Source organism: Puntigrus tetrazona, chromosome 14, assembly GCF_018831695.1.
Source record: "Puntigrus tetrazona isolate hp1 chromosome 14, ASM1883169v1, whole genome shotgun sequence".
NCBI lineage: Eukaryota > Metazoa > Chordata > Actinopteri > Cypriniformes > Cyprinidae > Puntigrus > Puntigrus tetrazona.
The window spans coordinates 3014422-3026744 of record NC_056712.1 but is presented as its reverse complement, the minus strand read 5'-3'; the positions used below and the strand labels follow the sequence as shown (position 1 = coordinate 3026744).

Here is a 12323-nt window from a genome sequence, read left to right as displayed (position 1 = left end):
GTCCCACTGTGGAGCTGTGATGGTCGACAACAAAACAAGGTGGAACCAGAGGGACGATGAAGCCTGTCGGAGCTGGTGGACTGATGGGCCACAGTGGACAGGAGGGAGCTAGGAGCCAAGGGGAGCCGACAGGTCTATGGGCCGATGTGTCCCGGACTCGGAGGCTGGATGATGAGGTGAGGGATCTTCCACCCACAACGGCGATGGTGACTGGCAGACCCATGGAGAATCCCAGCACCAGATGGTGTGCTGAGGGTGAGCATAGGGCCACTGAAGGGGTGATGGAAGCACAGACTAGATAGAACCAGCGGGGACTCAGAATGTTCGCTGACTCTGATCCTCCATCATCGGTGGGCTCTGGCTGTTGCTCCATGTCACAGTGAGATGGTAGGCTGGGCTCTGGATCAAGAGTGGGGCTGAACAGTCACCAACAAATTACATGACACCAGCACCCACTCAATGTATGTGGCTATGCTCTCTCAAGGACCATTCCGGTAGTCATTAGAGAGGATGACAAATTCCTCCTTATAGTCCTAGAGAGAGCGATGAGAACATTGGTGTCATTCATGAGGAAAAAAATAAAAAACAGGTAAAACACGCTTTTATTTAAACAGTTTTTATGGTCTGGTCTTCTGTTACGGTGTTCTGTTAAGGAGCACTCAACGATAATATAACTATTAACCGTTTTAATCATTCAAAAACTAGTAAATAATAATACTACAGGCAGGTAAGCAGGCAGACAGGCAGGCAGACAAACTAAAACCACACGTATTATAGACGAGACCGGACGACATAAACTGAAACAAACAGGAACTTTTATGACAAAGTAAATGACTTGGTTCAGTCACAGTGCTAAAGGACTTTAATGAAAGGCTGCATAGTCTTTTGGTTACACAGCACAGCCAACTAAAAAAAGTTATGATCTGTTGTTTCTTTAATCAGAGAACTGCACTTTAAATGCCAGTGCATATCAGTCACAGCAATTTAGTTATATAAACCTCAATCGCTCTATGAGTTCTATCTGTCTCACCTAATCCATTCCTGCTCTTGCTTGTTGGTTATATTCAGGAAGAGTCAGTGGTAATTTTGAAAATATTTTTAATTCCATTCACCAAAACAATTAATACATAAAATAATTTACTTTGACATAAGTCACAATCATAATGTCAGCAGGTATCTTTTGACACTAAATCATTCATGTTCGTATTCAGCATATTCATTCAAAAACACAGAATTGTTCAAATAAAATGTAAACGGACATCAAATGGTGACACATAATCCAACATATTATTTTGTTATTATTGTACTTTTTAATTACAAAACTATGGCCTGCAATAATATTTAGTATATTATAGGGCTGTAATAATATATAGTATAGTATTTTCAAGATTACATGAAAAAAAGAAAAGAAAGTGAAGTGAAATGTGGCCAAGTATGGTGAGCCATACTTGGAATTTGTGCTCTGTATTTAACCCATCTAAGTGAACACACACACCATGAACACACACCCGGAACAGTGGCCAGCCAATGCTGCGGTCCCCAGGAGCAGGAATTCAGTGCCTTGTCTCACCTCAGTTGTGGAATTGAAAGTGGAGAGAGACCACCTTATTATAACCTTATTCTGATGACTTGCACTGAATTGAATCAGTTTTGTAAAATCTGTGCTCTCCAAATTGTCATCAGTAATGGCAGTGTATTTATTTAATAATCTTCATGTGAGAAAAGTCTGTTAAGGCACACAATGCTGTCAATGAGGTATAAGTTATATATGGATTTTATATAGCCTAGAAAGCGCGAAGAGCCCTCCTTTTGTAATCACTAAAAAGCTTTCTCTCACTCCAATTCACTACAATATCACAAAGTTTTATCATTGAATGTCTCTATTTACCTAAAGTAAATTCAAATGATGTGCAATCTACCTACTGGTATTACTGGTATCTACATTATAGACTACCTGTCACAGCAATTTAGTTATATAGACTAGATCTTGGTCAACCTATTGGTTACAATAGTGTCTCTTTGTGACATTATGCCGCTTGTGTCCATTGTGGACAGTGTTTAATTGTACAAAAGTGTATAAAGACAGCTAAGTTTTGTGAGTTAGTAGTAGCTATACTCTGCATCTTCATCTTCATCTTCATCCTCTCCTTATTCTTAATATGTACATTACCACCACTAACAGTGTTGGAGCATCAACTAGTTACTTGTTTTGTATTATTTACAATATCATTGCATGTGTATTAGTAACACAGTATCAATAATCTATTTAGTATATTGCGTCAATTCAATCACTGAATTTTTATTAATGTTACCGTAAACTATATACATCTGCACAACAATATACATTTATAAAACTACATTTATATGTACAAGTTATGTACTTTTAACATTTAAAAAGTATTATATATAAAATATTATATTCATTTAGCACCAGTGTTTTTTTGACTCTTTTACACCTCAGACTTATCAGAAACGACCTGTTACACAAGATGCACTCAGCTGTATTTCTATTTCAAGAAATAATTTAAGCACCACAAGCTTTTTTTCTCCACAACTGAAAAAACAGATTTGTTAAAGCATTATTTTAATGTTGGTTGAAGGCACTAAAAAGCAAACATTTGTATATAAAATCCAAAAGCAGTCAAGAGAGAATGAATCATTCCCCTTTTTATGTTATTAAATATTGAATCTTAAGCTGCAAAAATTATTTTTTATATGTGTGTTTATCAGGAAACAGAGGAGTGGGACAGCCCAAAGCGAAGCATCAGGGACAGTGGTTACATAGACTGCTGGGAGTCTGAGCGCAGTGACTCTCTCTCCCCGATGAGGCACACGCGAGACGACTCATTCGACAGTCTGGACTCCATCGGCTCGTGTTCCCATCCAACCCCCTCGCCTGATGGCCTGCTTGCCCACGGCTACAATGGTAAGTCTAACACACACATTTAAAAAATATATATATATTTATGGGTGGGTAATGTATCAGTTCAAATCAAGTTTAAAATTTGACAACCAGTATACATTATGAAGTAATGCGGTTCTGCGAAACAACAGAAGAGAAAATGTGTTATTTATCTTTTGAAACTGACCCAATGCTAAGCCCTTTCCTTGTACTGACAGCAGCTAATTCTGAACTAAATAATGCTTGTTCAGCAATAAAAGGTATGGAGAAACTAAGCTGTTTGCTTCCCAATTAAAATTAAGTTCAGTTAACTGACTTTTTCAATTGAAACAATCATTATTATCATTCTTATTTTTTATTTGTTTACTTTGATTGGTCAGATAAGGTGTGATGTTGTCACGGATGCGCTTTCGCGGGACGAAGTGCACGACACGTAAAATAAACGTAAATGGATTTAATTTGAAAATGGCAAAATAAAGATACAAAGGCAGGCAGGTAGAACAGGCAGGCAGGATAAACACAGGGGTAGACATCGGGTATAGACCTTGACGCTCGGACAAACAGAACTCAAAACACAGGACTTAAATAAACAGGGTAATTGACGAGACACAGCTGATGACAATAACATAATTAACACAGAGGGAAGGCAGGGCACAGGGAGCACATGGCATGAAACGAAAACATAAACACAGAGTCCAGAGATGTGACATTACCCCCCCTCCCGGAAGGTGCGTCCTCGCACCTAAAGGGTAACATCAAATGAAAACAAACAAAACCAAAATGACTAGGATTTTGGGATACCGGGTCTTGGGAGGAGGTTCTGGTGGAGGACGGATCCCCAGGAGGGGGCAGGCAGAAGACAGAAGGGTCCGTGGGCGTGGGCACTGAACGGGACGGAGCGCACGTGGCGCGGGCACTGAACGGGACGGAGCGCACGTGGCGCGGGCACTGAACGGGACGGAGCGCACGTGGCGCGGGCACAGGAACGGACGGAGCTCACGTGGCGCGGGCACAGGAACGGGACGGAGCTCACGTGGCGCGGGCACTGGAACGGGACGGCTGGGCGGAACCAGCGGCTAACGGGACGGCTGGGCGGAACCAGCGGCTAACGGGACGGCTGGGCGGAACCAGCGGGCTAACGGGACGGCTGGGCGGAACCAGCGGCTAACGGGTAGCTGAACGGGAACAGGAACTCAGGATACAGGGAGGTGCCCAGTCTAAGTCCAAGTCCAAGTCTACATCATCCAGCTCCCTTTGCAGATCCAGCAGCCCCAGGTGGATGATCAGCTCATCCTCAGCCGATGTGCAGTAGGCGGAGCTTCACCGCGCTCTCATCGCAGTCGGCTGTCTCCACCGCGGGAGCTCCGTTGCTGGCTCGCGCACCTGGTCTGACGATACGGCTCGGGTCCTGTTACGCCCACGGCTCTGTCGCTCTCTGGCGATGGGTCCGTGGGCGCGCCGACTCCGCCCCGTGTCAGCGGTGGGCTCAGGCTGGGGCTCACCATGCGGTGAAGGGCTGAGCTAGGCTCTGGATCTGGAGTGGGGCTGGTGTCGTTGTCCTCAGGCGCAACCATCATTGTAGATTTGCAGGACACCAGCACCCACTCGACGTACGCGGCGAGGCTCTCTTGAGGACCGCTCCCAGGCAGCTGGGCTTGGCTGGAGGTATTAAGTCCGCGGAAATAGGTTCCGCACAGAAAGCTGTCCGGGTAGCGTGAGTCGTTGGCCAGTTCGAGGAACAGTTCGGTATAGTCCTCGAGAGAGCAATCCCCCTGCTCCAGCAGGCGGATGAGGAAGTTTGGGTCTTTAAACTGGGCAAACATGGCAAAAAACTAAAAATAAGGGGGAAAATACGCCGCTATTTACTTCTTGTAGGTCCGAGCGTTCTGTCACGGTTGCGCTTTCGCGGGACGAAGCTCACGAGACGTAAATAAACTTAAATGGTTTTAATCTCAAAATGGTAACAAAGATACAAAAAAGGCAGGCAGGTAGAACAGGCAGGCAGAATAAACACAGGTATCGACATCGGGTAGGGACCTTGACGCTCGGACAAACAGAACTCAAAACACAGGACTTAAATACACAGGGTAATTGACGAGACACAGCTGATGACAATAACATAATTAACACAGAGGGAAGGCAGGGCACAGGGAGCACATGGCATGAAACGAAAACATAAACACAGAGTCCAGAGATGTGACAGATGTAATTATTTTGGACAATTTTTTTTTTTATTGTACATTTTGCTTATCACTCTATCATAATCTCATTCTTTTTGCACATTAAAGAGGCTCATGACCAAAGTGTCCGGTTTGGTTAGCACGGTCCTGTTAGTCTTGGTTGAAGCTACAATGTCACTTTGAGGGAAATTTTGCCTCCCACTGCCAGCAGCTTACATCCCAGAGAAGGGAAAACACAGCTGCCAGTCAAACAGACAAGAAAATTCTTGTGGAATCACATGAATCCCCTCAGCATTCAACCGGTGAGTCCCATAAATTTATTGAATCTTAACAGTTTATACCAAGTGTAGAGGAACATGCAGAAACTGATTGACAGACCAATTGATGGCACAAAAAGGGAGCGAGTCCCAAAGGAACTCTAGATCGTCAAGAATATAACATATTGCTTCAGTAGCATCCTCTACCCCAGATATGGCTATGACAAGGTTTGCAAATACTGGTATTCTACCACGCCTTATACTGCTTGAAAACAGAAGCTTTAATGAATGTGGGTGAGGAACCTCCAAATCAGCCTGATTAGATCAGCCAGCAGCTAACGTCACTTTATAGCGGTACAGCAGTATTCAGATTGGAGTGTATTATTAAACAACTGTTGGGCATGTGGGCCCATTACTCCATCCAGCATTATTTGGCTGCTTCTGGGAGGGCAACTGGTTGTAAGGGATGCTCCTCCCTTAGAGGGATCTGATGCTGTGCTGTGTCAAGCAGGGAGTCAGAAGTTTGTCCTTCCTAGTACTGCTCAGTTGAGTTTTGTTCAAGGAGCTCTATTGCTAGGGTAAGCAGCTTCTGTAACTGTCAAGTAGGTTGTCCAGCTGTCTCTGTGCAGCCTCTGCTTGGCACCTTTGTAAGGGGTGTGGAGGAGAATGTTGTGGTGGACTGCTGTTGGGCATACAGTGGTTTTCGCAGGGTGTGAAAGGCCTTTTTTCACTGGCTTCTGCCAGTGGTTGGTTTGGAACCTGGGTTGGTCTGGAGCCATGGTAACGGCTCTGTCCTACGCTGGCTAGTGGCTTTCTGTGGAAGAGCCTTCTGGTATTGGCCTCAACCTCAAGCGCGCACTGCCGAACTTCCACCAGCACATCACCTGCCCCACCAGGGGCGAAAGGACACTGGATCACTGCTACACACCCTTCAGAGACAGCTACAAGGCAAAATCATGCCCACCGTTTGGTAAATCGGACCATGCCGCCATTTTCCTTGTACCTGTTTACAAACAGAGGCTGAAACAGGAAGCCCCGTTACAGAGGGAGGTGTCACGCTGGTCTGACCATTCGGTGGCTGCTCTGCAGGACGCTTTGGATGACACAGACTGGGCCATGTTCAGGTGTAGCTCCGAGGATGTCAATGTGTTCACGGAAGCGGTGGTGGAATTCATCGGGAAACTAGCAGATGACACGGTAGAGAAAACCGTCATCAGGAGTAGGGGTAGACAAAACTGTCCGCGACTCTCTGAGATCCCGCGCCCGCAGCCTATAACACGGGATAGTCACCGGGATATGTCTGAATACAAGGCTGCGTCATGCGCGCGCGCAGAGCGGTAAAGGAGGCAAAGAGGCGCTATGGAGGAAACTAGAGTCACAGTTTCAACACAGTGACTCTAGGAGCCTTTGGCAGGTACTGAGAAACATCATGGACTATAAAACGCCAACCTCCAGAGTGGAGAGCACGGATGCTTCTCTGGCAGACGAGCTAAATAACTTCTATGCTCGTTTCGAGGCTGCAGCTAATCATGCTAATCACGCTAGCGCCGCTAGCGGCATGATGAACAGCACGCTTGCCGAGAGAGCCAGAGAGGAAATCGCGTTCACCATTTCGGAGCACGACGTAAGGAGGGCATTCAGGAGAGTGAACACCAGGAAGGCAGCAGGACCTGACAGCATCACAGGTCGGGTTCTGAGAGCCTGTGCTGACCAGCTAGCACCGGTGTTCACTGAGATATTTAATCTCTCCCTGAAACAGTCTACAGTCCCCTCGTGTTTCAAACAGTCCATCATTGTTCCTGTGCCGAAGAAACCTCAACCATCTTGCCTTAATGATTACCGCCCTGTAGCTCTGACGTCTGTAGTGATGAAGTGCTTCGAGAGACTCGTCAGAGACTTCATCACCGCATCACTACCGGACACACTGGACCCACTACAGTTTGCCTACCGCCAAAACCGGTCTACAGAGGATGCCATCACACACCTCCACACAACCACAAGCCACCTGGATTTTAGGAAAGGGAACTGTGTGAAAATGCTGTTCGTGGACTATAGTTCAGCGTTCAACGCCATAGTTCCCTCCACACTCACCTCCTGGGACTCAGCCCATCCCTGCGTCACTGGATCACCAACTTCCTGACCGACAGACCACAAGCCGTACAGATGGGAAAACACACCTCATCCTCCTCACTCTCAGCACTGGAGCCCCTTAGGGTTGTGTTCTGAGCCCCCTGCTGTACTCGCTGTACACACATGACTGTGTGGCCACTACAAACTCCACCACCATCGTTAAATTTGCTGACGACACTGTCGTGGTGGGCCTGATCTCCAACAACGATGAGATGGCCTACATTCAGGAGAGATCAACAACCTGGAGAGATGGTGTCAGGAGAACAATCTGCTCCTGAACGTCAGCAAAACAAAGGAGTTAATAGTGGACTTCAGCACGAAGCAGGTGCGCTCTTACCATCCCATCATGATCAATGGGACCCCAGTGGAGAGAGTGGACAGTTTTCGGTACCTGGGTGTTCACATCACGCAGGACCTGTCTTGGTCCTGTCACATCAACACCCTGGTGAAGAAGGCCCGCAGCGCCTATACCATCTGAGGCGCTTTAAGGGACTTCAGACTCCCATCTCAGGTGCTCAGGAACTTTTACACCTGCTCCATCGAGAGTGTCCTGACGGGAAACATCACCTCCTGGTTCGGGAACAGCACCATGCAGGACAGGCGAGCCCTTCAGAGGGTGGTGCGGTCAGCTGAGCGCACCATCCGCACTGAGCTCCCTGTGCTGCAGCACATCTACAACAAGCGGTGCTGTACCAGGGCCAGGAAGATCGTGGAAGACCTCAGCCATCCCAACAATGGACTCTTTTCTCTGCTGCGTTCAGGAAAGCGCTGTTCCCTGAAGGCAAACACAGAGAGAACGAGGAGGAGCTTCTTCCCGCAGGCCATTCGGAGTCTGAACCAGAGAACACCCAGTACCTAATCACCGGGATTCCCATGTTTACCCCTCTTCCCCAGATACTCGCCACTTTCGCCACATTTGGAAAATTGCACTAGTCACTTTGCACTGGACATTTGCACAGCCACTTTACACTTTACACTTTATATCTTATACTTATATTTATATTCTATACCTTATTTTATTTTATTTTTATATTCTACTTTGCACACTTCTTTTTATACATATTTTTTATATTTTATATTTATATATACATTTAAATTTTGTTTTCTATTTTGATGCTGGACTGTTGTAAAGAACATTTCACTGCATGTCGTACCATGTATGTATGTGTATGTGAAAAATAAAATTTGAATTTGAATTTGATTTAAAGGCCTTCTTTGTGAGGTCCCGCAGTTGTTGAATAGGTATTGTGTGGCAGGCATAGTAGCGCCTATATTGTGACTTACAATGGGGTGCAGGTTTCAGAGGAAAAGACTCTTAAGCTGGTGTCTTTCCCCAGGTTTACTGTGAGCTCCAAAATAAGCTTGTCAAAGTCTGTGGTGGTAGGCACGGGGTGTTTTAATAGATCTGTTTGGTGGCTACGGCAGCAATAAGTCTGTGTTCAACCGCAAATAGTCAAGATGATTTTAAGGCATTAGAGAGAGGCTCTATTGCAAGGACAAACAGGGGAGGTGAAAGTCTTTTATCTTTCTTTAATATAATACAGAGTTAAAGCTTAAATTAAAGATAAAAGCCTTATTATAAAGTATGATTATAAAGCTCAAATAAAAATGGGGATTAGAATTTTTTTTGTAAAATTTGGGCTGGGAAAGCCTTCAAGGCCAGTAGTCTTATTATTTCTCATGATTGAGATAGAGACAGCTATCTTTTACAAACTTAGAGACTCTTCCAGGTCTCTGACTACATATGCCTTTTGAAGTCTGAGCTGAGATGTTAACAGACATCCAGCTCCATCCCCATTCTCATAAGTTCTTTTGTTCACTTTATCTGAAGCTCAGCTTTCTTCATTGTCAATAAGTCAAATTCTGTTTGTAATTTTAACCACTGCATCTCTAACTCTGGGACTGGTGACTTGGAATTTAACCTATCTACCTCTAATTGTTTCTGTTGTTTTAAGTTCCTGGTTTTAGACCAATATGCATTAAAGGAAATAACTTGTCCCTGTATAATTGCTTTAAATGTTTCCCATAGAAGTGATGGCTATATACTAATTTATTTGTTTCCAAAAAAAGTAAATGTTCTTAAAAATATAGTCACAAAATTCAATGTCAGCCTGGAGTCTTTATTTAACCTCCATCTTCCAAAATATCCTTGTGAACTTTGAGGGAAGAAAAGCTTTTAATTTTGAAGGAAGAAAATGTTTAGTTTTTGCAGAATACTCTTTAGATTTAACTAAGGATAATACAACTTTATTCATTAAAAAAATGTTTTTTTGAATAAACATGATGGAAGTTAAAAAAAAAAAAAGAAAACTCTAGCAGTTAGATTGAAGAGAAATGACAATGGGTTTAAACATCCTAGCTGATTCATTATGAAAGAAAAATACCTCAATATTGATGTAGGAGCTGATGTTTTGGGTTGTGAGCAGTCCATCTTTGGGTCAATTGTAGAGTTAATATCTTCACCTAAAATAAGTTGGTAAGTGCCAAAATCTGATAGGCAAAAGAGCATAGTCATACAAGGAGGATTGTCATAGTTAGGGGCATAAACACTGACTAAAATGACAAGCATTTAGTAGAGAATTCCAGATACTAATACATAGCTAGGTATAATTAATATTAAATATTTAGATTAGTGTTACGACCCCACGTAGGTCTAGGGGTACAGGGGTATAACATTTAAAAATATAGACATTAAAAACGTGCGTATAGTGTGTGGGACAAAGAAAACAGTGCAAACTAATGTACAAGATAATAATTTTTATTTGTGTAGGTGATGATTAAATACAAGAGGTGCAATGGTGATAGAACAAAATGGAAAAAGATATATATACGTACACTATTTACATTATTTACAGAAACAAAAACCACAAGACGAAGGGTACCTATTTTTCTTTTACTCTCAGGTTAGGTAAAGTAAGTCAAATCTGTCCTATCCCCAAGTATTAAATCATACTCACTAGGCAGGTCTCAGAAGACTTCTCCGTGGCTCTGTTCTGCTCAGATTTTTGAAATCAGAGTCTGTTGTCAGACGAGCGTCATGGTTATAATAAGATATAGCTTTATTATATAAGTATTAAACAGGTTACAAATAAAATACTTGAATTAGAAATAAAAGTAAAAGTAAAAACAAAGTTCTACAAAGAAACTCTAACGTTCAAGGCACCAGCTGGCAAGGTTGTCGACCCCGGAGAGGCTCGGTCAGCATCTGGCTCGCCCTCCTTGTTCTGGATTATTTTATAGATAATAGGTGTAGTCCAAGGTCAGCTGGTGTCCTGCATTTATCTGATGTCATCAAGTGGGAAACTCCCTGCAGAACTTCTGCATATAAAGTTCTCCATCTTCTATCTCTCGCTCTCCGTGATTTTCTCCGAAGATGTCTCCTTCTCCTCGTCTGCAACACAGCAGCTGGTAATACTTTTTCCTAAAGCTCTTACTAATACATACTTCATTTCTGGCTATACTTCTACTAATACAATCAATAACTACTTGATACTTGATATACTCAGTATCTTTCCTACTTAATTTCTAGCTATAGCAACTCTATGTTTACTATTATTTTCTACAATCTATTTCAATAAAAAGTGAATAAAACATGCATAGTATATTTATTTTTAATCCCTCTTGTTAATAAACAAAATGCAACACCCCGTGTCTTCTTTTTCTTTCGCACCAGCATTCAAACTCTTCATCATGTGTTCACATTTCATAAGGGCATTACAACAAACAGGACAAACTTACAAATCAATAAAACTGTCAGGTTTTACAACAATATATATAATATCTTTTGCCCCAATGAAGCAAACCTGGGGCCAACAGTGTTTCAGCCGGTCATCCTCTTTCTGCTCTTTTGGCAGAGATGGACGTCAGGCCAAGGGCGAGCTAGAATCTCTGTTTTCATTTTAATTGAATTTTTTTGTTTAAATTGAAAACATATGATTATTTATTTTAGACAAAATAAACTTGAGTTAGACAAAATTAAAATGAGAAATTAAATGTTAACTTGGTAACAAGCTGAAAAAAGTTAGGTTTTAATATTTTAAAACATTTTATAAAATCAAATCAACTTTATAACCATCACATTCCATGAAAATAGAGTATATTTTAAAGCACATTGCTAATTAAATAATAAATAAATAAATAATAACTAAATAAAACAGAATACAACAATAAAGCTTTCTTAAAGGGGAAAATGGATGGACCCAACCCTCTGCTTTCCTGCTCCACTAATAAACTGCATAAACACTAATTAGATGACCAGTTGAGTAGTGTTTGACAGCTTCTTTAGCTCAGGGTTAAACGTGGAGGTTAACTTTGCCTGAGAATGTGACCACTGATAGAAGGTGAGGAGGAGAGATGCATAAATGTTTTTACCTGATCATTTTCATTAAGACTAGTTAATAATCCATTCTAACCTCAGGTATTTGTGATTTTCTGGATAGTATTAAATGGAGACACAGGCTAATAGGTTTTTTAATACTCCAGAGTGTTTGAAATAATTAAGTTGTATACCTAATGTAAGAGGAGGATTGTATTTCTACTCTTTTCCTTCTGTAAAATGTTCACTGTAAAACTTCTGCATCTAATTTATTTACCACTTAAATCTTCAGTTATAATATATATATATATTAGAAATATAACGAAATATAACTGTGCCTTCATTTTATAGCTAAAACTTTATTGCAGACTAGATTTCTGGTATTTTCATGTGAAAATGTGGGTTTCTTGTCTGTGATCAACATGACACTTTGGTTTGTGTGATTACCAGTGTATTTTTATGATATAATACCAGATTTTGATCCTTCATGATGCACTTTGGGCTCTTTATTTTGTGTAGGATGTCATGTTTTTAGCTTC

At 42.3% G+C, this 12323-nt stretch overlaps 1 protein-coding gene across 1 annotated transcript in view; it reads left to right on the top strand.

The window, feature by feature from the left end:
- The window catches only part of LOC122357265 (LIM and calponin homology domains-containing protein 1-like), a 159733-nt gene that overhangs the window by 99971 nt on the left and 47439 nt on the right, over nucleotides 1-12323 (top strand). Inside the window, 1 exon segment of the mRNA XM_043256572.1 lies at nucleotides 2731-2926. Within this exon segment, the coding sequence (XP_043112507.1) occupies nucleotides 2731-2926 (196 nt within the window).